This window comes from Rattus rattus, chromosome 2, assembly GCF_011064425.1.
Source record: "Rattus rattus isolate New Zealand chromosome 2, Rrattus_CSIRO_v1, whole genome shotgun sequence".
NCBI classification, from domain to species: Eukaryota; Metazoa; Chordata; class Mammalia; order Rodentia; family Muridae; genus Rattus; species Rattus rattus.
In genome coordinates, this window is record NC_046155.1 from 215,870,689 (window position 1) to 215,896,829 (window position 26,141).

Genomic DNA, 26,141 nt, shown 5'->3' on the forward strand with positions numbered 1-26,141 from the left:
AACAGAAAAAGCTCCACTCCAGTAAGCTGCCGGGCGCAGAAGCCGATTGGTCTCCGGTTTTCCTTGCCTGTGGCAACTGACAGACTCAGCCAACCTCCCAGGCCGGCTGCCTGCTCACCCAGCCAGTCGCTCGCTCTGGGCACTGCAGCAGGCTCGGCTCTGTCCCAGCGCTGCTCACTCGGCTGGGAGAAAAGTGGTGTCCTCACCCGGAGAGAGCCTCTCTCTCTCTCTCTCTTCCTTCTTTCTCGAACTCTCTGAGTCCTTTGGCGTTTCTTCCTTCCTTTTTTTTTTTTTTTTTAAGAAATATTTTCTTTTTCTTTTTGTAAAATTTACATAATTTTATTGCTAATCCTGGATGAGGTTGCTGGATTCTGCAGCACAAGTCTTCATGAACAAGCCGCACCGCTCAGAGATTTCACGGCATTCAAAGGTCACAGAACTGCCACTATGGTTAAATGTCTTGTTTAATGGTTGAGGTATGTACAACAATTTTAAGCGGCAAGTTCTTTTCCTTGAGAGTACAGAGTCACAGGGAGACAGGCGCCAGGGTTTTTGTTTTTATTGAAAATGGACTCGTACCTATATATACGTGTATATATATGTGGGTGTATTTTTTTTTTGTCTGTGATTGTTCCTACAGCAACCAGCTTTTGAATTTCCTTCCTTTTTCTAAGTGAACGGACTAAGCCTTGTCACTTGCCCTGGATTAACTCTTTGAGGGCAGCAGGATTTAGCAGGGGACTCTGCATTCTCTGAACTTTGAGCCCTCACGGAGGAGCCCCCTCCCATCCCCCCTACACACACACACATGTTTTTAAATGAGTGCAATATTTCTTCTCCATTGTACCTTTTAGAATTGGGTCATTTTTTTCAATTTTGGTAGGACGGGGCAGGAAAATGTTGGTGAAGGGTTGTGACCAGTGGAGGAGAAAATCAGGTCGATTTGTTGATTCGATTTCTCTTGGGTTTGCTGGTCGGTGGGGAGCAGACCTCAAAATGAAGAAAGAGGTACTTACTACCCTAGGAAACAGCTGGCAGTGAGAGGGAACAGAGAGAGTGGGTAGAGGACTGGGGAGTGGGGGGTGTTGAGAAAAAAAATCCACTTTATTATCTTGCTGCATATTATAAAAAGCCTATTTTCAGTCTTAAAGTTAACCGGGGAGATGTAAGTTTGAGTTACATGGGCAATGATTCGAGTCTTACTATTTACAAAGGAAAATAAAACTTTATCATCACTGCAAGGTTTGGTAATTCTCTCTTCCTGAAAGGTTTGAAGGCGCAGTCAGGTATTTAATTAGGGACTTAAGTGATCGAGCCTGGGGACTAATTAATCATCTGAAAATTCAGCTCTTGGTGTGCTCTAGCCAGAGAGACCAATGCAAGAGGGGAAGCAAGCCAGGCACACACGTAAACTCACTTGCTGCCTCAGAAGACACAGCTGAACTCAGAGCTGACGTTTTTCGGCCCCACATTACTCTGTGTCGAAGGGGACCTTGTTTCGAATCCTCCCTGCCTGGCAGTCGATTTGTATAAAAGCAACGCAAATAGTACATGGTTAACGTGGGCTTCCTTATCTGAGAGTTATGCGCTAACAGATGAGGCAGGGTTATTCGGAACCATTCCCCCCCACTCCACAATTTCCAACTTGTTCCCCTTCAAGTTTCTATTCTCAACACTGAGAACTAGAAATCTGCGAAACTGGGTCACTCTCAGGAACCCCGAGAACACAGGCGCGAACGCTGCGTTCGCAAGGGTTAACAGTTAACCGCCTAAGGTACCCAGTTAAGAACAGCAAACATATTAGCTCGAGCTGCAAGCTGCAGAGAGTGTGCTGTGAATGGGCAATTGCTTTTCCCGCAGCGCCTGCTGGGGAAACAAGGACTTTGTGTGTCGCGAATGCTCGACTGCAGCTCCTCCATTTCCTGCCCGGCTTTATCTTTTATTGCTGGCTGGCGAAACAAAGAGGTGCCAGTAGGGCTGTCTGGAGTGACATTTGCCCCAATAAAACGAAGTCCCTTCTTACTGCCAGTAGGAGCTCAAAGTTAACTAGCAACTCCCAAGTCCAAACTCTCTCCGCAAGGCTTTTTACCTGACTCCGAGCTGTCTGATTTAAGAGGGCCCTACTCAACCGAGCGTGTGCCAACGTCAGCAAGAGCGTATTTCAGCAAAGTGGTTCGGGGAAACTATTTTTTGAATGAAGCTACTTAGGACAAGGACGGAAAAAAAAAAATCAAAGATGTGCCGAGAGTTTACCAAGCCTACCTTGTAGGCTACCTAAAATAACTTTAAGCCTGGAATTTTTAACTGTTTTGATCAAGACAAGGTCATCCCAACATCAGATGGTGTTATTCTCCGCCAGAAGGAGGGTGTTCACGCAAAACAAAAATGGCCAAGCTTCCTCCAAGTGGGAATGTACCACCTGGAAATGCCTCTGTCCAGTGACCATTCTTCCAAGGTCTAACTTGTTTGCCTGGCTCAGATCACAAAGGAAACTGCTGTTGGCTCACATAGCATAGCGTTGGAAGGAATTTATTGAGCAAGAAACCAATCCGGCTCATGTCTACAAATACTTCATTTTATTACAGACAACTGTCACGTTTAAGCATCAGAGGGGATTCGTGAACATCTAGTTAAGAGCTGTCTTATGTAGTTTGTCTTACAATTCAGAGGCAGTGTACAGCTTAGGAAGGAACACTCCATGCACGTGAACCTTCCAAAGAGTTCACCACCCTGAGGATTAAGTTCACGTAGCCCAGTGGGATCTTGAGTTGGGTAGGAGTGTTTCTTACCAGGTACAGCTCCCTGGGGAAGCAAAATTTCGGCGGCATTTGATGATTTGCCTGGTCCCTCACACTGTAGTGAAGCCACTTCCCTAACTACTTCCTGATGGTGGCATCCTCATTTCTGTGACATTTGCACTCCAGGAGCACAGCTTTCTCACCATAAGAGTGTCCTGGAGGCTCAGCGCCAGGCCCCTCCAGGCATCCTCGCTTTCACTCATGATGTGGTGCCTACTTGGTTCCTTAGTAGATGTGAAAGTGGTTCAGATTGAGATGCGAGGAAGAGAAAGAAAAGAAACTAGAGGGACACAAAGTGACTAATGTCTATAGACCAGGCATGTTTAGAAATTTGACTAGCAAGGAGGAGTGTGTCAATGTTCTAATGTTAAATCAAGGCATTTAAATTCCGACCCCCAAGGATTATTACCATTTGAACAGGTTAACTTTTAATTAAGAGACTGAACTAAAGGGAGTAGTGGATAGGACCCTCTGGCCCAGAACACATGCCCTCCTCATTCGGGCATCACCCAGTTGGCTGACACTAGGCCACTCTGTCACTCCTGACGTTGATGTCTTCTTCTTCTATATTGCAAACTGTTGGGTTAGATTATCTCTAACATTCTCTTAGGACAAACCTTTTATAGTGTTTTTACTTTCAACCAGAGGTGTGTTGTTATTTGTAAGTGTGAAACATGTCAAACTTTTATTCATAATATCACAAATGAATTACTGCTGCTGGGCGTGCTCCCAGCATGTCAAAGACTTTTAACCTGAAGTAAACACAAAGACAGGTTGGTGTTGCAGTAAACATTATAAAAACCCTCAAACCCTCACTGTCTGGCATCACTGAGCCATAAGGCATAGCAGGGTATTTTCATCTCGTTCAGCAGTGTCTCACTCACTAAGCCCCATCCCAGCTCACGCTGAGAGGGTAGCCACTGCCGTTCTGTTTACATCCCCAGCATCCACTCCCTAACAGTTATAGTCGCAACTCCCAGCAGCCCATTAAAATCAAGACTCAATAAGCTTGTAATTTAGCAATCAGATTTATATGTTAAATTCTCAATCCACAAATGTCCACGTAACAAACTCACAACCAATTGATAATGATATAAACTGCCCACCTAGATAAGATAAATTGACCAATAGAAACCCATCCCTTAAGAAATATTCATAACTACCTGTGGTCATTTAAAGCCATACGGATCTGGGTCGTCCTTCTCTGCCTCCATCTTGGTTCTACTCCTTCTCCTGCCTTACAAAAACTTTGTCCCCACTGTACTTTTTACTGTCCAATTATAGGCCTCGCCTTAACTTGTGCCAGCCCTCACCTGCATAAACCCTATAGGTTGGGGTTGGAAAGATGGCTCTGTGGATAAAGTACTTGTTGAGCAAACATGAGGTCCTGAGTTCAGGTCCTCAACACGCATGTCAAAGCTGAGCATGACAGCATGTGTCCATAACCACAGCACCCAAGGGACAGAAACAGGAGGGTGATGGGAGCTCACTAGCTAGCCAGCATAGCCCAGAAAGGCAACCTCTGGGTTCAGGAAAGAACTCTGTCTCATTAAAACAAAACAAAAGAAAGAAAGGAAGAAAGGAAGGAAGGAAGGCAGGAAGGAAGGAAGGAAGGAAGGAAGGAAGGAAGAAAGAAAGGCACAAAGAAAGAAAGAGACAAAGACAGAAAGACAGACAGACAGACAGAAAGAGAGAAAGAAAGAAAGAAAGAAAGAAAGAAAGAAAGAAAGAAAGAAAGAAAGAAAGAAAGAAAGAAAGAAAGGAAGAAAGAAAAAAAGAAAGTAGGGAAGACACAGGATGTCAAACTCTGGTCCTGCACAAACATATACACCCACACATCTACATTTGCACACAGTACAACACACACACACACACACACACACACACACACATTCAAAGTTTGGAAGGGAGATAGTAAAAAGAAAAAGCACAGAAGAGCAATGCAAGTTAGACTGCAAGAAGTGAGTCTTTGTCCATATTGGCACCTAACGTGGTCAGGCAAAAAGAGTGTTATTCTTTTGTTGTTGTAATCTTAAAAAGTAGCATGTTGAGGATTGCCTGGGCTTCGCCATAAATTGACTTATTTATTCACAAGTCTGAGATGGAGAATAAAACTCAAGCATGGGGTTTTCTTCACCATTCCCTGAGGTTCTGAAAGAATCCTTTGGAGATGTTGACAGTAGTCCCAGATCCCAACAACCATTGACAGGAATGGGGAGAATTGGCAGCCATGATGTAATGTGACGTGTACTCTAATGGAAGCATCCTCAGTGTCTGGGAGCTTCTGACAGTGGCTCCAGAACTTCCTGGGTTACTTGTGTAAGATTGCGGGAATAAACTTCTTTTTTTTCTGTGTTAAGGGTTCTTTTTTAATGTATAAAATTATTTATTGTCAATAAATTTTTATTTAAGGGGCTTGATTCCTTTGCTGTCCATCCAGGTCATCTGAAAATAGCCCTTTCTCAAAGGTCATCTAGCTGTGCTTTTCAGCTCTTTATTTAATCTGTCCTTCGTTTAAAGACACAGTCATTGGCAACTTCTAAGCTCTTAGGCAGAAGAGTTGAGGATTTCTTCAATTTATTTTAGGGACCCTTCTTTAATTAGCCTTATAAACCATTTTAAGGTAGGTTTCATTTGTGACACCCACCATCTGTGAAGAGTCTTCTCATATCCATTCCTGGAGAACAGTGCATATGACTATCTAAAACTACAGTTCGAGTTTACGCCAACTTAACAGCCTTAAGTCCTATCGACCTTGGTTTCCTTGTCTGTAAGGTTTGTTGGTGTCTTTTGTGTTCCATTCTGTTCTTTACGCTGACGAGGTTCATAGTGAACCATTAACCTGGATGGAGTATTTCCACCTCTCCCATCCCTTCTCCTCACCATTCCTCTTTGTGCCTTAGCATCAGGTACTTCTTTAAGCTTATCTAATTCTCCCTCCAAGAGAATCACATTACCAAGGAAAAGCTGAAGCAATAACAAGGCCTGGGTTTGGAGAATTTCTCCACTGGGAAAGTCTTCTCCCTTTGCCGTATTTACTCCTGTGAAGTGGTACCTCTCTCTGCTGGGGCATTTCTTGAGACGTCAAAGGGACACCGTCTGCGTTTGCAGCAGATGGGACACCAATGTTGTAAGGCAGACATCTTTTTCATAAATGCCAGTCATTCTTAAGTTTCTATATTACTTTCCTTGGCATTGTTCATGTTCCAGTTCTGATTTCTTTAGAGAATAACTGAACACACGTCGTGTCTACTGTGAGGCATGAGCCCTGGTGCCGGCCTGCTGCCTCATCCTACTGGTTGGCTCTGACTGGTTGGTTCAACGACCGTCACCCAGACACTGCTCCATCCTGTGTGGCCAGGGCAGCTGGCGCCTCTGCCAAGTGAAGGTTTCCGATTAACAGCTGAAGCATGGAGGATAAAGAGCAGATTTGTTATTTCAGATAAACCTAGAAGCAGCTTGATAGCACATAGAAGTCTATTCAGCACAGGTAATTTTAAATAATATTCTGTAATTATCACCACGTGTAAAAAAGATATAAATCCTATCAACAACACTATCTGGACAGCATTGAGATTTATGAACTGTGCAGAGTGTGAAAACAATAACTGAAACCAGTAACCCAGTAATTTGTCCAGCATCAGAAGATTCTTCCAGAATCTTCTCCCTTTGCTCCTTCTTTCCCTCTTTACATTGTTTCCCCTCCCTTCCTCTCCTCTCTGTTCTGCCTTCCTGACCCCTCCCTTTCTCTCCCTTCTGTCCTTCCTTCGCCTCCTCTAGTAATTGCTGTGCCCATTTAAGGGGCATCTAAGAGTTGATATTCTGGGTCTTCCCTCTTAAGTTTCTTTATGAGATGGAGGGCCACAGCTGGTTAGGGATGAGGTACATGTTTCCAGGGACCAAGGTGTAGATATGGGAAGTGATCATAAGCTTTAGTTGGTCAAATTTTGATATCTAGAGATGTCAATAGTTCTCATACCTCCCAACTCTATCAATCTTACTATAAAAGTATAATTATTTTTGCATTGTTATATAAAAATCAGAAACAAGCTGAACCCAATAATAAATGAATCGTCATTATTTTATATCCAAGTAATTAAATGACACTGTTACTTAAGAGAATGAAGTAGACCTGTACCCAAAAGATCTGTAGCAATTTTTCAGATATATAAGACAGGAAAATACCTATATTGAGATTTGTCTAAATATGTAGAATATTAGTATATTCTCAGAGAAAATATCTGGAAATCTAGATTGAAAAGTGTGACAAAAATTAATAAATGCATCTAATAGGAGAACTTGAAATGCAGAGGGGAAAAACTTGGTCTGTGTAGATTATAGAGAGTTGTTGATGTTTCCCCTACACATTTCTTGCATTTACAGCAGAAACCATTTTGCTGGTATGTTTGTGACATTGCTTGGTATTTGACATTGAAAACAATGCTAAGAAATGAAGGAAAAGGGATTTCTATTTTGCTCTGAATTTATATCATGTGTTTTGAAACTGCCAAAAAGAGAGAATACTCTGCAAGTAAGAGTTGTGGACGGGAAATTACTGGGAACTCAACAGTGCAGTATGCTCTGGAAGTAAGGGACATGGACAGGAAACATGAAGACCTCAACAGTATAGAATGTTCTAGAAGTAAAATTCATGGACAGGAACCATGGAGACCGCAACAGTGTAGAATGTTCTGGAAGTAAGATTCATGGACGGGAAACATGGAGAACTGGACAGTGTAGAATATTCTGAAAGTAAGAGTCATAGACAGGAGATCATAGAGAATTCAACAATGTAGAATGTTCTGGAAGTAAGAGTCATGGACAGGAAACATGGAGAACTTGACAGTGTAGAATGTTCTGAAAGTAAGAGTCATAGACAGGAGATCATAGAGAATTCAACAGTGTAGAATGTTCTGGAAGTAAGAGTCATGGACAGGAAACATGGAGAACTTGACAGTGTAGAATGTTCTGAAAATAAGAATCATAGACAGGAGATCATAGAGAATTCAACAGTGTAGAATGTTCTGGAAGTAAGAGTCATGGACAGGAAACATGGAGAACTTGACAGGGCAGCTTGAGTAACTTTGGGCCACCATCATCCCCTAGCTTTGCTTTTCCTCAGTAAAGAATGAGGAGCTTTGTCAAGACCAAAGTTCCTTCCAGCTTGGCATGGTGTTCATGAAAACTTTCTGTCTATACCAATATATGTTATACATTTCGCTCATTTAAGCAATCAGCTAAATTACCTGTTTTTAAATTGGTTCAGTTTCACTTAATTTTCAGGTTAATTAGGCACCAAAAAAGCTTATAATTTTCCCAAATTGTCTTGAAGGAAACTATATATCTTAGGGAAACTTTTAAAATCAATGTATACCATAATATCAGTTATTTAGAAAACATTACTTATATTAATATGTTCATGTTGTAGGCAGACAGACAACTATTGTGGTTCTGTTTAAATATGATTTATGCATTTCTTGGTTTTTCCATGAGGAAAAAAAAATACCTTCATTTCCCTTTCCCATTATGCCAGTCTCCAGCTGTGTCCAGTGAGAAGAAAGAACTCAGTCATCCGCGAGTGTAGACAACATTCTCATGAGAGGGGATGCCCCAACAAGATGGAGGTCTAAAGAATGCGCCGATTTAGAAAAGGTCACTAACTCTAGAAAGAGTTCTTTCCGGTGTGATGGAAATGTGTCTCTTCCTGCGTCCTTCGCACTGGTGCCTCATACTTTCAAAGAAACGAAAACATAATTTCACTTTGGCTTTTCATTCAGTTGAGAAACTTTATTCATCACGGAACATATCTGGGAGTTTGTTTCCTATTTCCTGAGGTCTTTTATTTGGAGAGAGGAATAATCTTTAACTTCAGATAAAACAGAAGGGAATGGGTGTCTGTGCAAAGAACAATCCAACATGTCCTTCTATACTTTCTTCTATTAAAAATCACTGTGTTAGAAAGGTGCTTCAAGAGCTTATAAATACAACAAATGATCTCTCTCTCTCTCTCTCTCAAATCTCTCTCTCTCTCTCTCTCTCTCTCTCTCTCTCCTCCCTCCCCTCTCTCCTGTTTTTAACTGATTTGATTTGATGCCTCAGTGTTCAAGTGCAGTTTCAGGAGAGAGGTACAGAGAACCAGCCTTCTCAAGTCTGAAACAGGCAAAGGTCGGGGTCAAGGGTCTGATCTCCAGCATCACTGGGAAAAAAATCTTAACGTTTACATTCCTGTCAAAACTAACAGGTGACTTGGAAGTCATAGTGAATTCACATGTATTGTCCCATCGAACATAAAGCTTCAAAAACTAAATGCATCAGATATTTATTGAATCAAATGGCAAATGTAATCTAAAGCAAAGTAAGCTTATATGTTTTGTGTGGTGGGAGAAAAGAAAAAACAGGAAGAGAAAAGAAGATCCACTCATTTTGTTTTTTTTTAAGAGCCCTGAATTTGTAACCAAATACCCCAAGTTTGGGTTCTTGATGTAACAATGATGCTCTTGGCAAGGTAGTTAGCATTTTTGGTTTTCATGTCTCTAACATGTAACTGGCAGCACATCATTCTTGTTAAGCAAGGATCAGCCAGCCTACTTCAAAAGCAAGGAACTCAGGGCTGAAAGGGATCCCAACTCACAGAGCCAGGATTCCACTTCTCTTTGCTGACAAGTCTTAAATGTTCTTACGTGTTTTCAGTTCGTCTCCACTCATTCTGAGCATGACTTGGAAACGTTTTATTTATACAAAGCATAAGAACATTTGTTTGAGAAGACGTTAAAGCACTCTTCTAACTGTATTTCTACATATGAGGTAACAAAGTAAAGAGAAATGACGCTCCTTCGTTTTCAATACCTTAGAAGTTGACGCTTCAAACGTCAGGAGGTTACTTTGCTCTAGTGGCTACAAGAACACTCAGGCAGCATTCGCTGGAGGGTCACTCAGTTCTCCTCTCTCTAGTAAGGTCTCTGAAATGAAGGTGTTTGTGGTATGTCTTCTAAAGTGTGAAAGAGATGGGGGAGGGGTCTTTTATTTGTTGAGTGTATAGAGAACAAAGTAGTAAGTGTGTAAGCCTATCAGCTAGCTGTCTGTTTGCTTGTATGGGTTTTTGAATTGTTACGTAAATAGCGTTCTGTTGAGGCCTTATAACATTTGTGGTGAATGTATTTTTGTTTACAGTTTGAAGTTTCTCCTCAGAATTTATGTGCTGGAAGCTTGACTCCCAGTATAGCTATATTGGGAAGTAAAGCTTTGTTGAACGCATTGAGTTCATGGGGCAGTTTTCATGAAGGGTTTGGTGTGACCATTGGAGTGGCTTCCTTAACCTGAGAGGGGGGTTGCCATAAATGTGCCCAGGTCTCGCCTCCATCATTTCTCAGTGGCTTCGTCTTACCACCTCACCTTCTGTTATAAGGCAGCTCACCAGCTGCTGGCGCTCTGCTTGTGAACCTCCCAATCTCCAGAACTGCAAGGGTAGGTTTCTTTTTAAATCGCCCAATCTCGAATATAATGTGGTGACGGCAGAAAACGACCTGGGCTGTTTTCTTGGCTTTTCTCTTCTGTATTAAACGATCGTGCATATAACCTAAAATCATAAATGTATGGATCTTTCACTCATTGTAAGAAAACCTCAGTATCTCTGGGTGTCATCCAAATTGCCAGTGTTGGTTGATGGCAGCGTCTGGGATCCTGATGTAGGAGGAACACTGCAAGTTTGAGGCAAAGCGTGAGATGCATGGTTAGTTCGAGGTCAAGCTGGGCTCCACAATGGACCTTTCCTTAAAAAAAAAACAACTCGTATTACTCAAGTGGAGACAATGACTTTCTATATCATCACCATGCTATCACATCATCTCCATTCTTTTATCTGATGTTGTGTCTTGAGACTTGTTGCTTCGTGAAGTTGTGTTTTGTTTGTTTGAATTAATACACGAGATTTAGTCATCTGAATACAACATTTGTCCACTGTACTGAAGAAAGCGTTGGCCAGAGTGTTTAGAAACATAGTCCCTCTATTTCTGCTGAGGATGCCACTAGAAATAAAGCTATGTGGCCTTAGGAGATCCTGTTGAACATTAGTGGGAAATTCAGAACTTCTCAAAGTTGTTTAAGACTTGACGCTCTGAGCAAGAATCCATTTCTCCCTCACCTTCCTACATCAGCATGTCTGTTAGGTCTAAGGTGAAGGTTGTCCTGACTAAATGAATCACAAGCATATGAAAACCTTTGTTGTCAAGTTCACTCGTTTATATTTTAATTCCAAAAAGCCTTCACACTTTTTTGGTATAAACATTTCTTCCATTGGAAAAATTTCCTGTCTTGCTGTTTGATATTATCGTAGGTTCTCTGCATTTCTACATGAATTTTAGAAGTAAGATTCTTCACCATGGAACCAACCAACCAACGAGGCAAGTGGACAGTTGGGGTACAAATTAATTTGAGGTCTTTCATGGGCCTGGTTTATAAGCATACTGTACCCACTTCCATTTCGCAGGTCCTTGTCACCTTCTCTCAATCGTATCTTCTATTTGGCTTTGTGACATCCCTTATTCTACCTATTAGTAGGGGCTTGGCATTTTGATCTGATCTAAATGGTACTCCTTCAGTTTCAACTTTTTGTTTCCAATATCCATGGAAATTGTGTGTGTGTGTGTGTGTGTATGTGTGTGTGTGTGTTTATGTGTATACAGTTTACTAGCCACAATCTTACTAAACTAATGACTTAAAGTACTTTATATATTCTTTTTATTTTCTAACCAATTATGTTATCCAAAAGTACTGGTGTTCATCTGTCTTCATATCTAATACTGATACCTTTTGTTTATTTACTGGCTAAGAATTTAGTAAACCACCAAAAGATCAATAGTGGGCAATATTATCCCTGTCCCCATCACAGAAGGAAAACCCTCAGCAGTCTGAATTAAGGGTAATAATATTCTTCATAACATGTAGACAAAAATCCTTTATCCCCTGTGGGCTAAGCATTTAACTTATTAAGTACTCTTTCTGATAGCAAACATGATTTTTTTTTTACTTTCTTGTTGTTAGCTTTGAATGTCAAATCAAATTGAAATAGTAGAAGGAACCTAATTTGGTTGGGATATGTCATGCTCACTCATGTGTCTGTCTGTCTGTCTCTGTCTCTCTTTCTGCATGTGTGCATTCATGCATGCATGTGTGTGTGTGTGCTACTGGAGATTAAACCCAAGGTCTTGTGTGTATGAAATGAGTGTTCTGCTACTAAGGTGTCTTAAGCCCTTTATCCTCTTAAAACATATTCTATATCACAAATCTCAAATATTTCTCTCCCATTCTTTCTGCTGTCTATTTCTAGGCATATATATATATATATATATATATATATATATATATAATTTTTAAATTTCACATAGTCCCATCTGTTAGTTTTAGAAACAATTCATTGTTGGTACAATCTTGTTGATGCTCTTGCCTGTGTCTATAACTTCATGTGTCCTCCCTGTGAGAGCCCTACTACAATGGTTCTCAACCTTTTTAATGCTGCAGCCAGCTCTTTAACACAGTTCCTCATGTTTTGTGACCCCTAACCATAAAACTATTTTCTTCATAGCTGTAATTTTGCTACTATTATGCATTGTAATGTAAGTTACTGATGTTGCCAGATATCCGATGTGTGACCCCTGTAAAAGGGTCATTCAACTGTCAAAGGGGTCATGATCCCCATGTTGACAACCACTGATCTAATAGTTTCAGCTCTAATAAGCTTTTGGTCCATTTTGAGTTGATTTTCCCACAGTGATGGAGAGAGCTCAAGTCTACTCTTCTGCAGGTAGGTGTTCAGTTTTGCTAGCCCTGCTTGGTGATATAGGCTGCCTTTTCCCAGTGTATGTTCTTGATGCTTTAGGTGTCTATAGCTTACTCCTGGGACTGCTGTCCTTTGCCATTGGTCTGCATGCCTGTTTTATGCCTGTAACCAGCTATTTTTATTATGATCACTCTGGAGTATGATTTGAGGTCAAGTTTTATGATTTCAGCAGTAGAGTTTTTCCCTACTTCGGATGCTTGGCTGTGTGTTGTATTTTGTGTATCCATATGAACGTTTGTATTTTTCCTTTCAGTTCTTTGAAGAATGGCATTGGAATTTTTTTATTTTTAAAATTAGGTGTATTGGTGGACATTTACCTGCATGCAGACCTGTTTAGTATGTGGCCTCCTATCTGCAACCCAGAAAAATTAAAAGCACTGGATCCCTTAGAACTGGGATTATAAATGGGTGTGAGCTGCTATATGGCTGCTGGGAATAGAACCTGGGTCTTCTGGATAAGAACACTGCTGAGCCATCTCTCCAGCCCCTGTCCCTGGTGTTTAATAGGAATTGCACTGAGTCTGTAGATTAGGCATTACAGCCATTTCCACACGATTAATTCAGATGACCAGGAACTTGGACAGTTTTCTCCATCGTCTTTACTTTCACTTTCCAGTGGCCTAAAGTTTTTCTTGTATAGTTTTTCCATATCTGAGATCTTTCTTAGTAGTTTATTTTTGAGTGTGATTGTGAATGAGGTCTTCTTCCTATTTTCTTTCTCTGAAAGTTCCTTATTGCTATAGATGAAGCCTCTGAGTTTTTAAGACTGTATATATTTGTCGAGACTTTCATACACGAGTGCTGTATTTACAAAACTTGCCCCCAACTTCCACCCTTCTTTAAAATTCTTTCTGCATCCCCCTGCTCCTTCTTTAAAATGTGGCCTCTTATTCTTTCATTACTGTTGTAATTTAATTATAGTATAATATGTATTATTTATAAATTTATAACTATAGCCTTCTGAGTCCATTACTGTTGGTCATGTGTATGTTTTTATGACTGATGGCTTGGGATTGGATAACCTATGGGGGGGGCTTGTTGCTGGAGAAGACTGATATTGTCTATAGCTCTTCATCTAGGAATGGGGTCTTGTGAGAGTCCCTTCATTCATGACCATGTGTCAATTAGTGACATCATGCTTTAGGCAACCACACCGTTGAGGTATCATCAGTGTAACTTCCTTGTCATGTATCAAAGACACTACCATGCAGCACACATTATGGCTCTTAGTCTCTTCTGGAATGTTCCCTGAGTCTTATGTGCAGGGTTGCGTCATAGATTTATGAGTTGGGCTGGGAGTCCCACGATGTGTAGGTTTGTATTGTAGTGAGCCTGGACAGCCCTCAGTCAGGTGTTCTCTGTGTCTTCACCAATTTTGTGCACTGCAACTTTACTGAAAATGCTTATTAAATCTAAGTTTCCTCTTAGAGTCTAGAGAGCCTTTTAAGTATTGAATCGTGTCTTTTGCAAATAGGGGTAATTTCCCTTCTTTCCTGTTTTTATCCCTTTTATATCCTGTCTTGTCTTAATGCTCTGACTAAAACTTTGAGCACCACAGTGAATAAAAATGAAGATAGTTGTTACCCTTGTCTTCCAGATTTTAGAAATGTTTTCCAGCCCTACCCCCAACTTTGTATGACAATGACAGTAGGTTTTTCAGGTACTGCTTTTATTATTTTGAGGTATGCTCTATCTGTTCCTAATTTCTGCAAGACTCCATCATGAAAGCAGAGTGAGCTTCACCAAATGCTTTTACTGCTCCATAGAGATGATCGGAAAATGTCTGCCTTAGAGATTATTTACATGGTGAATAATTTTTTTTGAACTAACCTTGCAATGCAAAGAAGAAACCTCCTGCTTTGTGATGATCATCTTGGTGTGTTCTTGAATTTGGTTTCCAAGAATTTTGTTGAGAATTTTTGTGTCTCTGTTCATCGGGGTCAATGGCCTGTACTTTTTCTTTTGTTATTGTTGTGTCTTGACCTGGCTTTTAAATCAGGATAATACTGACATCCTCAAATGAATTTGATGGGGTTCCTCCACTCCCTATAGCACAGAACAGTTTGAGAAGTGTTAGCATTAGAAGATCTGAGAAAGTGCATTAGAATTCAACAGTGCTCTTCCAGGACTTACTTTGTGGAGATCTTTTATCTACAACTTCAATTCCACTGTTCCTCATGGGCTTGTTTATAAATAATTTATGATTTAAGTAGATTATACACATTTAGAAATGCATCAGTGTCATTCAATGGGTTCTCCAGCTTCTTGGAATGTGAGTTTTCCCAGCATCCTCTAGTGGTCTTTTGGACTTCCTAGGGTCTTCTGCTTGTTCTTTCTCCTTCTTCTCCCTCCCCCTCCCTCCCTCCCTTCCTCCCCCTCCCTCCTTCCCTCCCCTTTCCTCCCTCCCTCTCCCCACCTCCTGTTGGATTGTCCATCTAGAGACTTGTCGGCTTGGTTAACCAACTCTTTCCTCAGCTGATTCTGAGGACGTTTGTTTGTTTGTTTGTTTGTTTGTTTGTTTGTTTGTTTTGGTCTCTAGTTCTTACCCAAACCTGGTGTGAGGCTGGATCCTTGCATCACATCTAGTTTGAAGGTTCTTGCTTCTTTATCAGTTAGTTGAAAAGAATATCAATTACACATTTTAGAACCAGTTTATTGTTTACAAGTCCATCTATTGATTGGCAAACGTGTTACAATTGTTTGGTTTGTCGTTAAGCATTTCAATCGACCCCATCACTTACATTTGATCTCTGTGTTCTTTATTTTTGATGTCTTCCACCTTTTGAATTTATCTTCCTCTCATACAGTACATCCCAATTTCATCTTCCCCACTCTTTCCTCCTCCCAGTTCCCTCCACCATCACCCCTACCCCAGATCCACTCTGCTCTCCCTCCTCACAGAAAAGAGCAGGCCTCTCAGGGACAGTAAGTGAGCACAGTGCAACGAGATACGAGACCAGACACAAACCCTCACAAAAAGTATGGGTGAGGCCACTAAGGAGGAGGGAAGGGGTCCTCAGAGCAGGCAAAAGAGTCAGAGACACCCCAACTCCACTGCCAGTAGTCCCACAAGAACGCCAAGCCAACAAACATAACACACACACAGAGGACCTAGCACAGACCCATTCAGACCCCACAACTGCTGCTTGATGCTCTTTTTGATCAATTTCTCACTATTTCTTTCTTCAGGTCTGTATAGTCTGCCACTGAACCCATTAAATGATTTTTAATTATGTCATTTTTTTCAGTCATAGACATTTAAAAAATCTTTATTAAATTATTTTATTTATTTACACTCTAAAAGTTGCCCCCGTTCCCAGTCACCACCCCCCGAGATTCACCCCAACACCCCCATCTCTGACAGAGTGCTCCCTCACTTGCCCACCCACCCACCTCCAACATCCTTTTCCATGGGGCATCAAGTTTCCACAGGATTAAGCATATCCTCTCCCTCTGAGGTCATACCAGACAGTCCTCTGTTACATGTGTGCCCAGGGCCATGAACCATGTATGTTTCTTGGTTTTTGGCTTAGTGTATGGGAGCTCTGAAGAGTCCATGTTAGTTGACACTGTTGAGCCTCTCAGAGGATAGCCATGCCAGGCTCCTGTCTGCATGTACAATACTGGTCTCAGTAATAGTGTCAGGATTTGGTGTACACTCATGGGATGGATCACAAGTTGGGCCGGGCACTAAGTGGCCTTTCTTCCAGTCTCTGTTCCATTTTTGGCCCTGCATTTCCTTTAGACAGGAATAATTCTGGGTTAAAAATTTTTAAGATGGGTGGATAACTCCATCCCTCAACTTGAGGCCATATCTACCTACTAGAGGTGGTCTCTCCAGTTCCATCTTCCTGCTGTTAGGCATTTTGGCCAAGGTCACTCTCACTGAGTCCTGGTAACCTCTCATATTCCAGGTCTCAGACTTTCTAGAGGTTCCCCTGTCCCTTAACCCCCACTGCTGCATATTTTGATTCATTCTCCTTGCCCTCTGTGTGTCCCTCCTCTCTGTTCCCATACTTGATCTTTCCCCTCCCCCTCCTCTCTCTGACCCAGGTCCCTCCCTCCCTCTGTCCCTCATAATTATTTTGTCCCCCCTTCTAGTGCATTGAAGCATCCACACTTTGGCTTTCCTTCTTGTTAAGCTTCCTACAGTCTGTGAGGTGTATCATGGGTATTCTGAACCTTTGGCTACTATCCACTTATCAGTGAGTACACGCCATGCATGTCCTTACCTCACACAGGATGATATTTTCTAGTTCCATCCATTTTCCTTCAAAATTCATGATGTCTTGTTTTTAAGAGCTGAATAGTATTCTAATATGTAAACATACCACATTTTCTGTATCCATTCTTTGGTTGAGGGCATCTGGGTTGTTGCCAGCTTCTGGATTTTATAAATAGGCTGCCATGAATGTGGTGAAGCATGGGTCCTGATGGTGTGGTGGAGCATATGGTATATGCCCAGGAGTGGTATAGCTGGGTCCTCAGGTAATACTATGTCCAATTTTCTGAGGAACAGCCAGGCTGATTTCCAGAGTGGTTGAACCAGTTTACATTTTAATTTTACTTTTATGATTCTTAGATCTCTATCAAAATTCTTAGTCTTGTCTAACACATTCTCACATCATATTGCATTGAATATTTTTCTCTCTGTGATATTTCAAGTTTCTAGAACCGTGTTAATTAAATTTGTTTAGTATCTATATCACTTCTACTTTCTGGGTATAATTTCATATATATATGAATTCATTTTCATATATATGAGAAAGAAAGAAATATGTAAGAGAGACTTGAGCCTGTGTATGATGTAGTTTTGCAGATAGTACATTTGCTCCTATAAAATTACCAGTGACATTAACTGTCTTGATTGTCTTAATCCACATGGAACAAAACCATGAGACAGTGACTGATTTCTTGATGATTTACTGATTATACAACTATATTCCTTTCCCTTCCATGCTCTCTTCAATGCGTATAGGAACGTAGCTGGAGAAACCCCATGAAGAATGCTATGTAGTGTTAGAAGACTCCATATGAACCAAGAGTATATTCTCAACCTTGTGTCTGTCCGTCTCGGTTAGTTAGGTTTTACCTTGGTGTCTGAAATAAATTTAAAAACAGTACTCATGCATCTGTGATCTAAATAGCAGCTTAATCGCCCGTTGATACTCTATTTTCCAATGTGGCCATTATATTGTTATATAACAGTTTAAATTAAAAGGATTCCAATCTTATTGGAGTACATACTGTCTTAGCTGCTGGTAGTGCTTGGACCACCATCCCTTTTGATGTTGCCAATACGCTGAAGACCTTAGGGTTCAAAGCATCATTCACCACCACTTGCTTTTCATGTGTCGGTCACGTTCCAACATGAAGGGTTTGTCTACAACACAGTAGCACCTTGTCCCTGGTTCCTGACTTTCACACAGGGCATTTAATATTTCCTTACACAATTGTTCTCTGACATAAATTAGGAACAATGGCTTCCGGGTGACTTTTTCCATTACCCAAAGTATTTCCAAGTTCACAGTTCTATGTAAATCAATCTAGTATTTCTGAATACGTGTGGCAGATGCACAAGAAAGCATTGTCTTTTCATCATCTCCTATAGAATTAGCAAACCCTTATTACAAATAAGATCACCTTGCAGTAAGCTTGGCAGTTGTCAAGTTCTGGCTTAGTTAGATGGAGTGGGCCTTCGGCGTTCTATATTTGTCAGTTGTCACAGTGGATTGTTGTCTTTTCTAGGATATTATGTTTTCCTTGTCTTTCACACAGGCTCACTCAGGGCTAAGGAATCTTTGAAGCACAGGTAAATGTGCATTTAAATGCGTTAACCTAGAGTTCAATAGCTGATTATTTACAGATGATTCATATAGAGAGCTTAAAATAGATACAGGCATGAGAGGAGGGATAGTAAAACAATGAATGAGAAAAATGTTTGCTATCGATAACTTTTAGGATAAGTTTTCTTTTAGGATAGACTTCTCATGCATCTTATTACTTTCAAAATATAAATTATAAAATTGAAACTTAAAAGTTTAGTATTCAACCATTTAAAAATGTCAGTCAATGTGAAAACACTGAGAGCAAGATTTGCAAAATGTTACCTATTTCATGGGTAACACTAGAAAAGAAGGAAAATTATCTTAATATTTCAACCAAAGGACTGAGATTTATGTTTTGCCATAAATTTTTAAGCTGAGAAGACTTTTTTTTAACTTTATAACATCAGTAAAGAAGGAACAAGGAGTCATTGCAAACTCTGGGTAGGTAGGTCAACAAAGGCAGCAGTTGTGTGGTGCTGTGCAGGTTAACTGACTACTCCTGAAATTCTTATAAAACAGCCCTTACGTTGTGTGTTCTTCTCACTACAACAAATATTTAGTGTTTCATCTTTACACAGATACAAAACGGTGATGTTAAGTAATCTTCAAATTGAATCTTCAAAGCTTAGTTTAAGTGGTCGGTTTAAAATGTAAAAGTAACAGTTCATAGACTCGGTCACTTCTACCTGTGCTTAGGTTATTAACACAATCCCAAGGATTCTTGGGATCCTCCCACTTGTCCTGGGTCAGTGGTAGTTACTTAGATAGACAGCTTAATTATTCATCTCTAGTCAGTACAGTGATTCAATATGTTGACTATCATCCTCTAATGTCTATATTTTGTCGAAACACTAGTGAGCCAATATAGGAAAGTGATATTTTAAAACTATGGATATAGGGCTGTTGTGTACCCCAAAATTATAATTGGTGGACTATTCTGCCATTGATGTAGCACACACGTAACATCAGAACTGTATTCAGTAGAAACCCTAAGTAAATTCTCAGACATGCTTAGGTGAAATCAAATTTTGGGGCTCAGTATTTTACAACATCTTATTTAGTTTTCCCAATATTCCTCAGTTATGCTGGCTGGATGTTGTTGTTGTTGTTGTTGTGGTGGTGGTGGTGGTGGTGGTGGTGGTGGTGATGGTGGTGGTGGTAGTGGTGATTTTACTATAGGAATCTCAAGAAAATAATCAGATCTCTGTTTCTTGCTGTGCTAGTTTGAAGATATCTTGCTAATTGTACATTTCAGTAGTCAGGCCATTGACATGATAAATTTTAGACAGAAATAGACAAATATTAATAAATATGTGGCTATATTAAGTCTATGTGTATATATCTGTATATATTGGGATATTTAAGATGACAGGTATATAATATCTGTCTGTAATCTGAAATTACAAGTAGATACGATAGATCTTAGAATTGAGGAAGTGTAGACTTCCTTGGGTTGATGGGAAAATATGTCACACATAACAAGCTGCTAATAAGCCTAGACTAGATGTGTCACACTGACTACTGTGATAGTTTTTAGTCACTATGACAAGACCCTGGAGAAAAGTAGCTTAAAGGAAGAATGATGTATTATGGTTGACGGTTTCAGTTTAAGGTCACGATAGGCTTCTTTTCACTGCAGAGAGTATGCGTGTGAAAGAACAAAACTTCTCCCCTCATAGAAGGACGGGGAGGGGAGGAAGAAAAGAGGGTGGAAGGGGAAAGAATAGGAGAAGGAGGAAGAGGAGGAGGAGGAGAAGGAGGAGGAGGAGGGAAGAGAAGGAAAGAAAGAAAGAAAGAAAGAGAGAGAGAGAAAGAAAGAAAGAAAGAAAGAAAGAAAGGGAGAGAGAGAGAGAGAGAGAGAGAGAGAGAGAGAGAGAGAGAGAGAGAACAGGGATAATAACTACCCTTCAAATATGTAACCACAATGACTCTTTTCTCCCAGTGAATTGTCTCCTTCTAATAGACCATTCAGCTAAGGACCTATCAATGGATTATTCAATACAGGACTCAGTAACATTCAATAAAACTCCCAACAAGTGACTAAAACATCAACACATGTACCATTTTGGGGGGTGGTATTTCTTTTTCATGTTTCTTATTTACATTTTAAATGTTATCCCCTTTCCCAGTTTCCCATTCATAAAACCCCTATTCCATCCACCCTCCCCCTTCTTCTATGAGTGTGTAAATTACAACGTTTTCTGTATGCATTCCTCTGTTGAGGGACATCAGGGTTCTTTCCAGCTTCTGGCTATTAAAAATAAGGCTGTTAATGAACATAGTGGAGCTGTGTCTTTGTTGTATGTTGGAGCATCTTTTGGGTATATGCCCAGGAATGGTATAGCTGGGTCCTCAGATATTACTATGTCCAATTTTCTGAGGAACCTCCAGGCTGATTTCCACAATGGTTGTACCAGTCTGCAATCCCACCAACAATGGAGGAGTGGTCCTCTTTCTCCACATCATGGCCAGCATCTGTCATCAACTGAGTTTTTGATCTTAGCCATTCTGACTGGTGTGAGGTGGAATTTCACGGTTGTTTTGATTTGCATTTCCCTGATGACTAAGGATGTTGAACATTTCTTTAGGTGCTTCTCAGCCATTTGATATTCCTCAGTTGAGAATTCTTTGTTTAGCTGTGTACCCCATTTTTAATAGGGTTATTTAGTTCTCTGGAGTCTAACTACTTCAGTTCTTTGTATACATTGGATATTAGCCCTCTATCGGATGTAGGATTGGCAAAGATCTTTTCCCAATCTGTTGGTTGCTGTCTTGTCCTAATGACAGTGTCCTTTGCCTTACAGAAACTTTGCAATTTTATGAGGTCCCATTTGTTGATTCTTGATCTTAGAGCATAAACCATTGGTGTTCTTTTTAGGAAATTTTCCCCAGTGCCTGTGTGTTCAAGGTTCTTCCCCACTTTTTCTTCTATTTAGTTTAAGTATATATATGGTTTTATATGGAGGTCCTTGATCCACTCGGATTTGAGCTTTGTACAGAGCAATAAGAATGGATCGATTTGCATTCTTCTACATGCTGACCTTCAGTTGAACCAGCATCATTTGTTGAAAATGCTATCTTTTTTCCACTGGATGGTTTTAGCTCCTTTGTCAAAGATCAAGTGACCATAGGTGTGTGGGTTCATTGCTGGGTCTTTAATTATATTCAATCGATCTACCTGCCTGTCTCGTACCAATATCATACATTTTTTTTTTACCACGATTGCTCTGTAATGCAGCTTGAGGTCAGGGATGGTGATTCCCCAAGAAGTTCTTTTATTGTTGAGTATAGTTTTCACTATCCTGGGTTTTTTGTTAGTCCAAATGAACTTGCAAATTGCTCTTTCTAACTCTGTGAAGAATTGAGTTGGAATTTTGATGAGGATTGCATTGAATCTGTAGATTGCTTTTGGCAAGATGGTCATTTTTACTATATTAATCCTGCCAGTCCATGAGCATGGGAGATCTTTTCATCTTCTGATGTCTACAATTTCTTTCTTCAGAGACTTGAAGTTCTTGTCATACAGATCTTTCACTTGCTTGATTAGAGTCACACTGAGGTATTTTATGTTATTTGTGACTATTTCGAAGGGCCTTGATTCCCTAATTTCCTTCTCAGTCTGTTTATCCTTTGAGTAGAGGAAGGCTACTGATTTGAGTTAATTTTATACCCAGCCACATTGCTGAAGTTGTTTATCAGGTTTAGGAGTTCTATGGTGGAATTTTTGAGGTTACTTAAGTACACTATCATATCATCTGAAAATAGTGTTATTTTGACTTCTTCATTTCCAATTTGTAACCCTTTGACCTCCTTTTGTTGTCTGATTGCTCTGGCTAGGACTTCGGGTATTATATTGAGTAGGTAGAGAAAGAGTGGGCAGCCTTGTCTAGACCCTGATTTTAGTCAGATTGCTTCAAGTTTCTCTCCATTTAGTTTAATGTTGGCTACTGGTTTGCTGTGTATTACTTTTACTATGTTTAGGTATGGACCTTGGATTCCTGATCTTTCCAGGACTTTTATCATTAAGGGGTATTGAATTTTGTCAAATGCTTTCTCAGCATCTAATGAGATGATCACGTGTCTTTTTTTCTTTGAGTTTGTTTATATTATGTTGATAGATTTTCATATATTGAACCATCCCTGCATCCCTGGGATGAAGCCTACTTGTTCCCGATGGATGATCATTTTGAAGTGTTCTCAGATTCAGTTTGTGAGAATTTTATTGAGTAATTTTGCATTGATATTCATAAGGGAAATTGGTCTGAAGTTCTCTTTCTTTGCTGGGTCTTTGTGGGGGTGGTATTTCTTATTCAGCCTGTTAAAAAGATAGACTAACGAGGTAAATATATAGACATGAACAAAGGATAGTACACTAATTATGAATATAATATTGTTTTTACATAGTTATAAAAAATCTGACTCCTGCTTTAATCACTCAAATAGTCTCAGAAACTCCCCCAACAAAAGTGTGAATGTTCTCGTTTTTTATAAGCAAGCTGAGATTCCACTGATTAATTCACATCAGTGACTTTTTTTAGTAACAGAGCTTGTACTCATTCATGCATGCACTCATTCATTCATTCATTCATTCAACACATATTTGGAGTCTTAATATAGGCTAGGGACTCAAGACATAGAAAAGGAACAGACAATAGCCCTGTCTCTACAGAGTTTCCATTACAGTGAGAGAAAACTGACAGCACACAAGCCAGTAGATATACCAGCTGGCTTCTTGTTTTGGTAAATGTATGAAGAAAATTTAGTGAAAGAAGCCAGGAAATCGCTTGCTGCGTGGGGCAGATTTAAAATGACGGCTCGGGCACATGTGGAATGAATGGCTTATTCGGCAGAAGATTGGGACGTCTGCTGTGAGCAGATGATGTTTCCTTTGGGCCAGATGAGATGAGAATAGTTTGGTTTAGGGCTCAGACTGCGGGATGGCTCAGTGGGCAGGATTTGCCTTCGGGAATCAATGGTAGAGCCAAGAAGACCAGATCAGACGCGGAGAACAACGGTCTCTCCAACGACTTTCTTTCCCCCCTTCCTCCCTCCCTCCCTTCCTCATCCTCTCCTTCCTTCCTGGCCTTTCGTTGTGTTTTGTTTTGTTTTTGAGATAGGATCTTATTTAGCCCAGGCTGTTCTTGAACTCATAGGTAGTTGAGGTTGGCCCAGAACTCCTAACCCTCTAGCTTCCATCACTAAATTCTAGAGTTGCATGGCTATGCTACCATGCCTGGTCACTCATTCATATCTGGCTTCATCTCGACCAGGTTTGTTCCTCAGCACAGGGAATATGCCGTTGGTTTTTTCATTTGTAGAACTGGAGACCCCAAGGGTGTCAACCTTACAAACTTTCTATAAAGCATATGTGTGTGTGTGTATGTATGTGTGTGCACATGCCTGCATAAGTGTTATCATTGTTATCGCTATGTGTGCATGTGTGTATCTTTGTGTGTGTGTCTGTGTGTGTGTCTGTGTGTGCCTGTGTCCGTGTCTGTCTGTCTGTCTGTGTGTGAATACTTGTTTGCAGACTCAGGTTGTGGTAACAAGACAAGTACCACACTGTGTATTGTCAGCTAAGGTTTCGAGGCTCCCATTTACCAGCGTGGGATCTATTGAAAGGGATCAGATGGGCAAAGAGAGAGGCATGAGAAGTCAAGAGCCGCGTGTAAGACGCACTAAGTTTGCCATGTCCAGTAGGGAAACAGAAGTGAGGAGATCAGAAGTTCCGAGGGTACAGGCTCCCTGCTGTATGTGCTGTTTATAGCCTGGCTAATCCTGTAGCCACACAGGGTGACAATGTGAAGAGGGACAGGGTGGAGGGTAAGACCGCACCAGCGAGGGAGAGTGGGAGAGAAGGTGGGGCCAGGAAATGACTGCAGCGCACATCTGGTTTTGACATTGTGCTGCCCTATACCGCTGGAGAGCAGCCAGAGTGCACACTTCAGAAGGCCTGCCAACATGAAAGCCACTTTATACACCACTAGTGTTGAGGGTCTGTGGCTTCCGGCCTGGACCCTGATGACAGGAGTTTCCCGCCAAAGTTTGAGAGTAGCACAGAGACCCTGTGGTATTAATCAGCTTCCTCCTACTTAGCATGAGGTGGCCCCAAATACTACACCAACCGTTTTAAATCGTGTCCTATATCCTTCTCTATACTGGACAGTACGGCAAGCTCCAATTCACACACGTACTTTGGTTCAGAATCTAGAACTGAAAAGTAGCGGTTCCACCAAACACCGTGCTGTTCGTGAGGATTGACGCCTCAAAGGCCCAGCTAACCCACAAGGATATGAGAGTGAAGCACAGAGAGTTAAGACCCTGACCGACCGACCGACTTCCTGGTACTTGTAACTCTCATTGCTGCTGTGGGCATCGTGCCGGTCATCATTACCGCTTGTCATTAAACGATGCTCTCTATGCCGGTTCGTGTGGTGTGTAGCCTCTTTCTCTGGCCACACCCATAAGTTGGCTACCGACTGGCTCGCTGTGCTTCCGGTAAACTTTATTAATTCTGACTCTGCTTTTCTGTTTCCTGCTCTCGTCGTTTTTCCTGCTCTCTTCTTCTGTTTTATTCTGGGATGGGATGAGCGTTTTAGTTTATTTATTTTATTGACTTAGACATTAGACGTTTAAATTCTCTGGCCTTACATTTTCAACCTTTTACGTTCGTGTTTGAAGTAGACATAAGAATTTATTTATATGTATTTGATAGAGTTATCATACCCTGGTATAATGTAATCTGTATTTTTCCAAATATCGAAGGCGTAGTTTTTAAATTCTTTAGATATTTTTAATTGAAGAAAAGCACTTAAAGTTTTTATATGCAAATATTACATATATAAAGCTGTCACAATATATAAATCAGTGGGGGAAAGGCCTTTGTTTAAATCATCAGGCTTCTTCCTGTTCCCTGTCTCCTCCTCCTCCTCTGCCTCCCTCTCTCCATTTCTCTTCCCTCTCTCCTCCCTTCCCCCCCTCCCTACCTCTCCCTCTCCTCTTCTCTCCCTCCATCTCCTACTCTGAGCATCCTTGAGTTTGTTTTTCAGCATTTACTTCTGATTGGTAGCAGGCAGCTCTCTCTTGCCCTGTCATGTGAGTGGACCACCTTCCTCTCTGAGTCCAGTGCCATTTCAGCCACACCAGCGGGTCCATGAGCCGCTGGGGTCCACCTGGAGCTGGGGTTGCAGAATGTGGAGCCACACCTGGCTTTTACATGTTCTAGAGATCCAGACTCGGCTGCCTGCGCTGGCACAGCAGACACTTCAGCCCCTGAGCCATCTCTGCAGCCCCGATGTCTCGTTTTAAGTGCGATGTCCACAGCTCATATGATGATGTCACTGCCTGTATCTCAGCCCCTGCTTTGTTCTCAAACCCAAACTTTTATCTTTAAGTGTTTTAACCCAGCACCGTGTTTTCCCCACCACTCGGCCTTGCCTCCTACTCTCTGTTTGTCCTTTTGTTTGGTTCACATTCCTGCTTGACAGCTTCTAAGTAGTAAATACTTTCAAGGTTTAGACCTAAAAATATCTCTATTTAACCCTTAATCTTGAATAATAGTTTAATAAAACAAAGAGTTATCTAGGTCCGTCTGTGGGCTATTATCTTTCGATCCTTCCAGGGAGAGATTCCCCTGCAGTTGGCCTCTGTTGTTGCCTATACAGTCCTTAAGTGGTCCTC

General features: G+C 40.9%; 1 protein-coding gene across 1 annotated transcript in view; it reads left to right on the forward strand.

The window, feature by feature from the left end:
• The first annotated feature begins 271 nt into the window (after nucleotides 1-271).
• Pde7b (phosphodiesterase 7B) overlaps nucleotides 272-26,141 on the forward strand; it is a 312,276-nt gene continuing 286,406 nt past the window's right edge. The window contains exon 1 of the mRNA XM_032894930.1: nucleotides 272-476. Within this exon, the coding sequence (XP_032750821.1) occupies nucleotides 456-476 (21 nt within the window). The 5' untranslated portion in view covers nucleotides 272-455. The remainder of the gene's footprint in view (nucleotides 477-26,141) is intronic.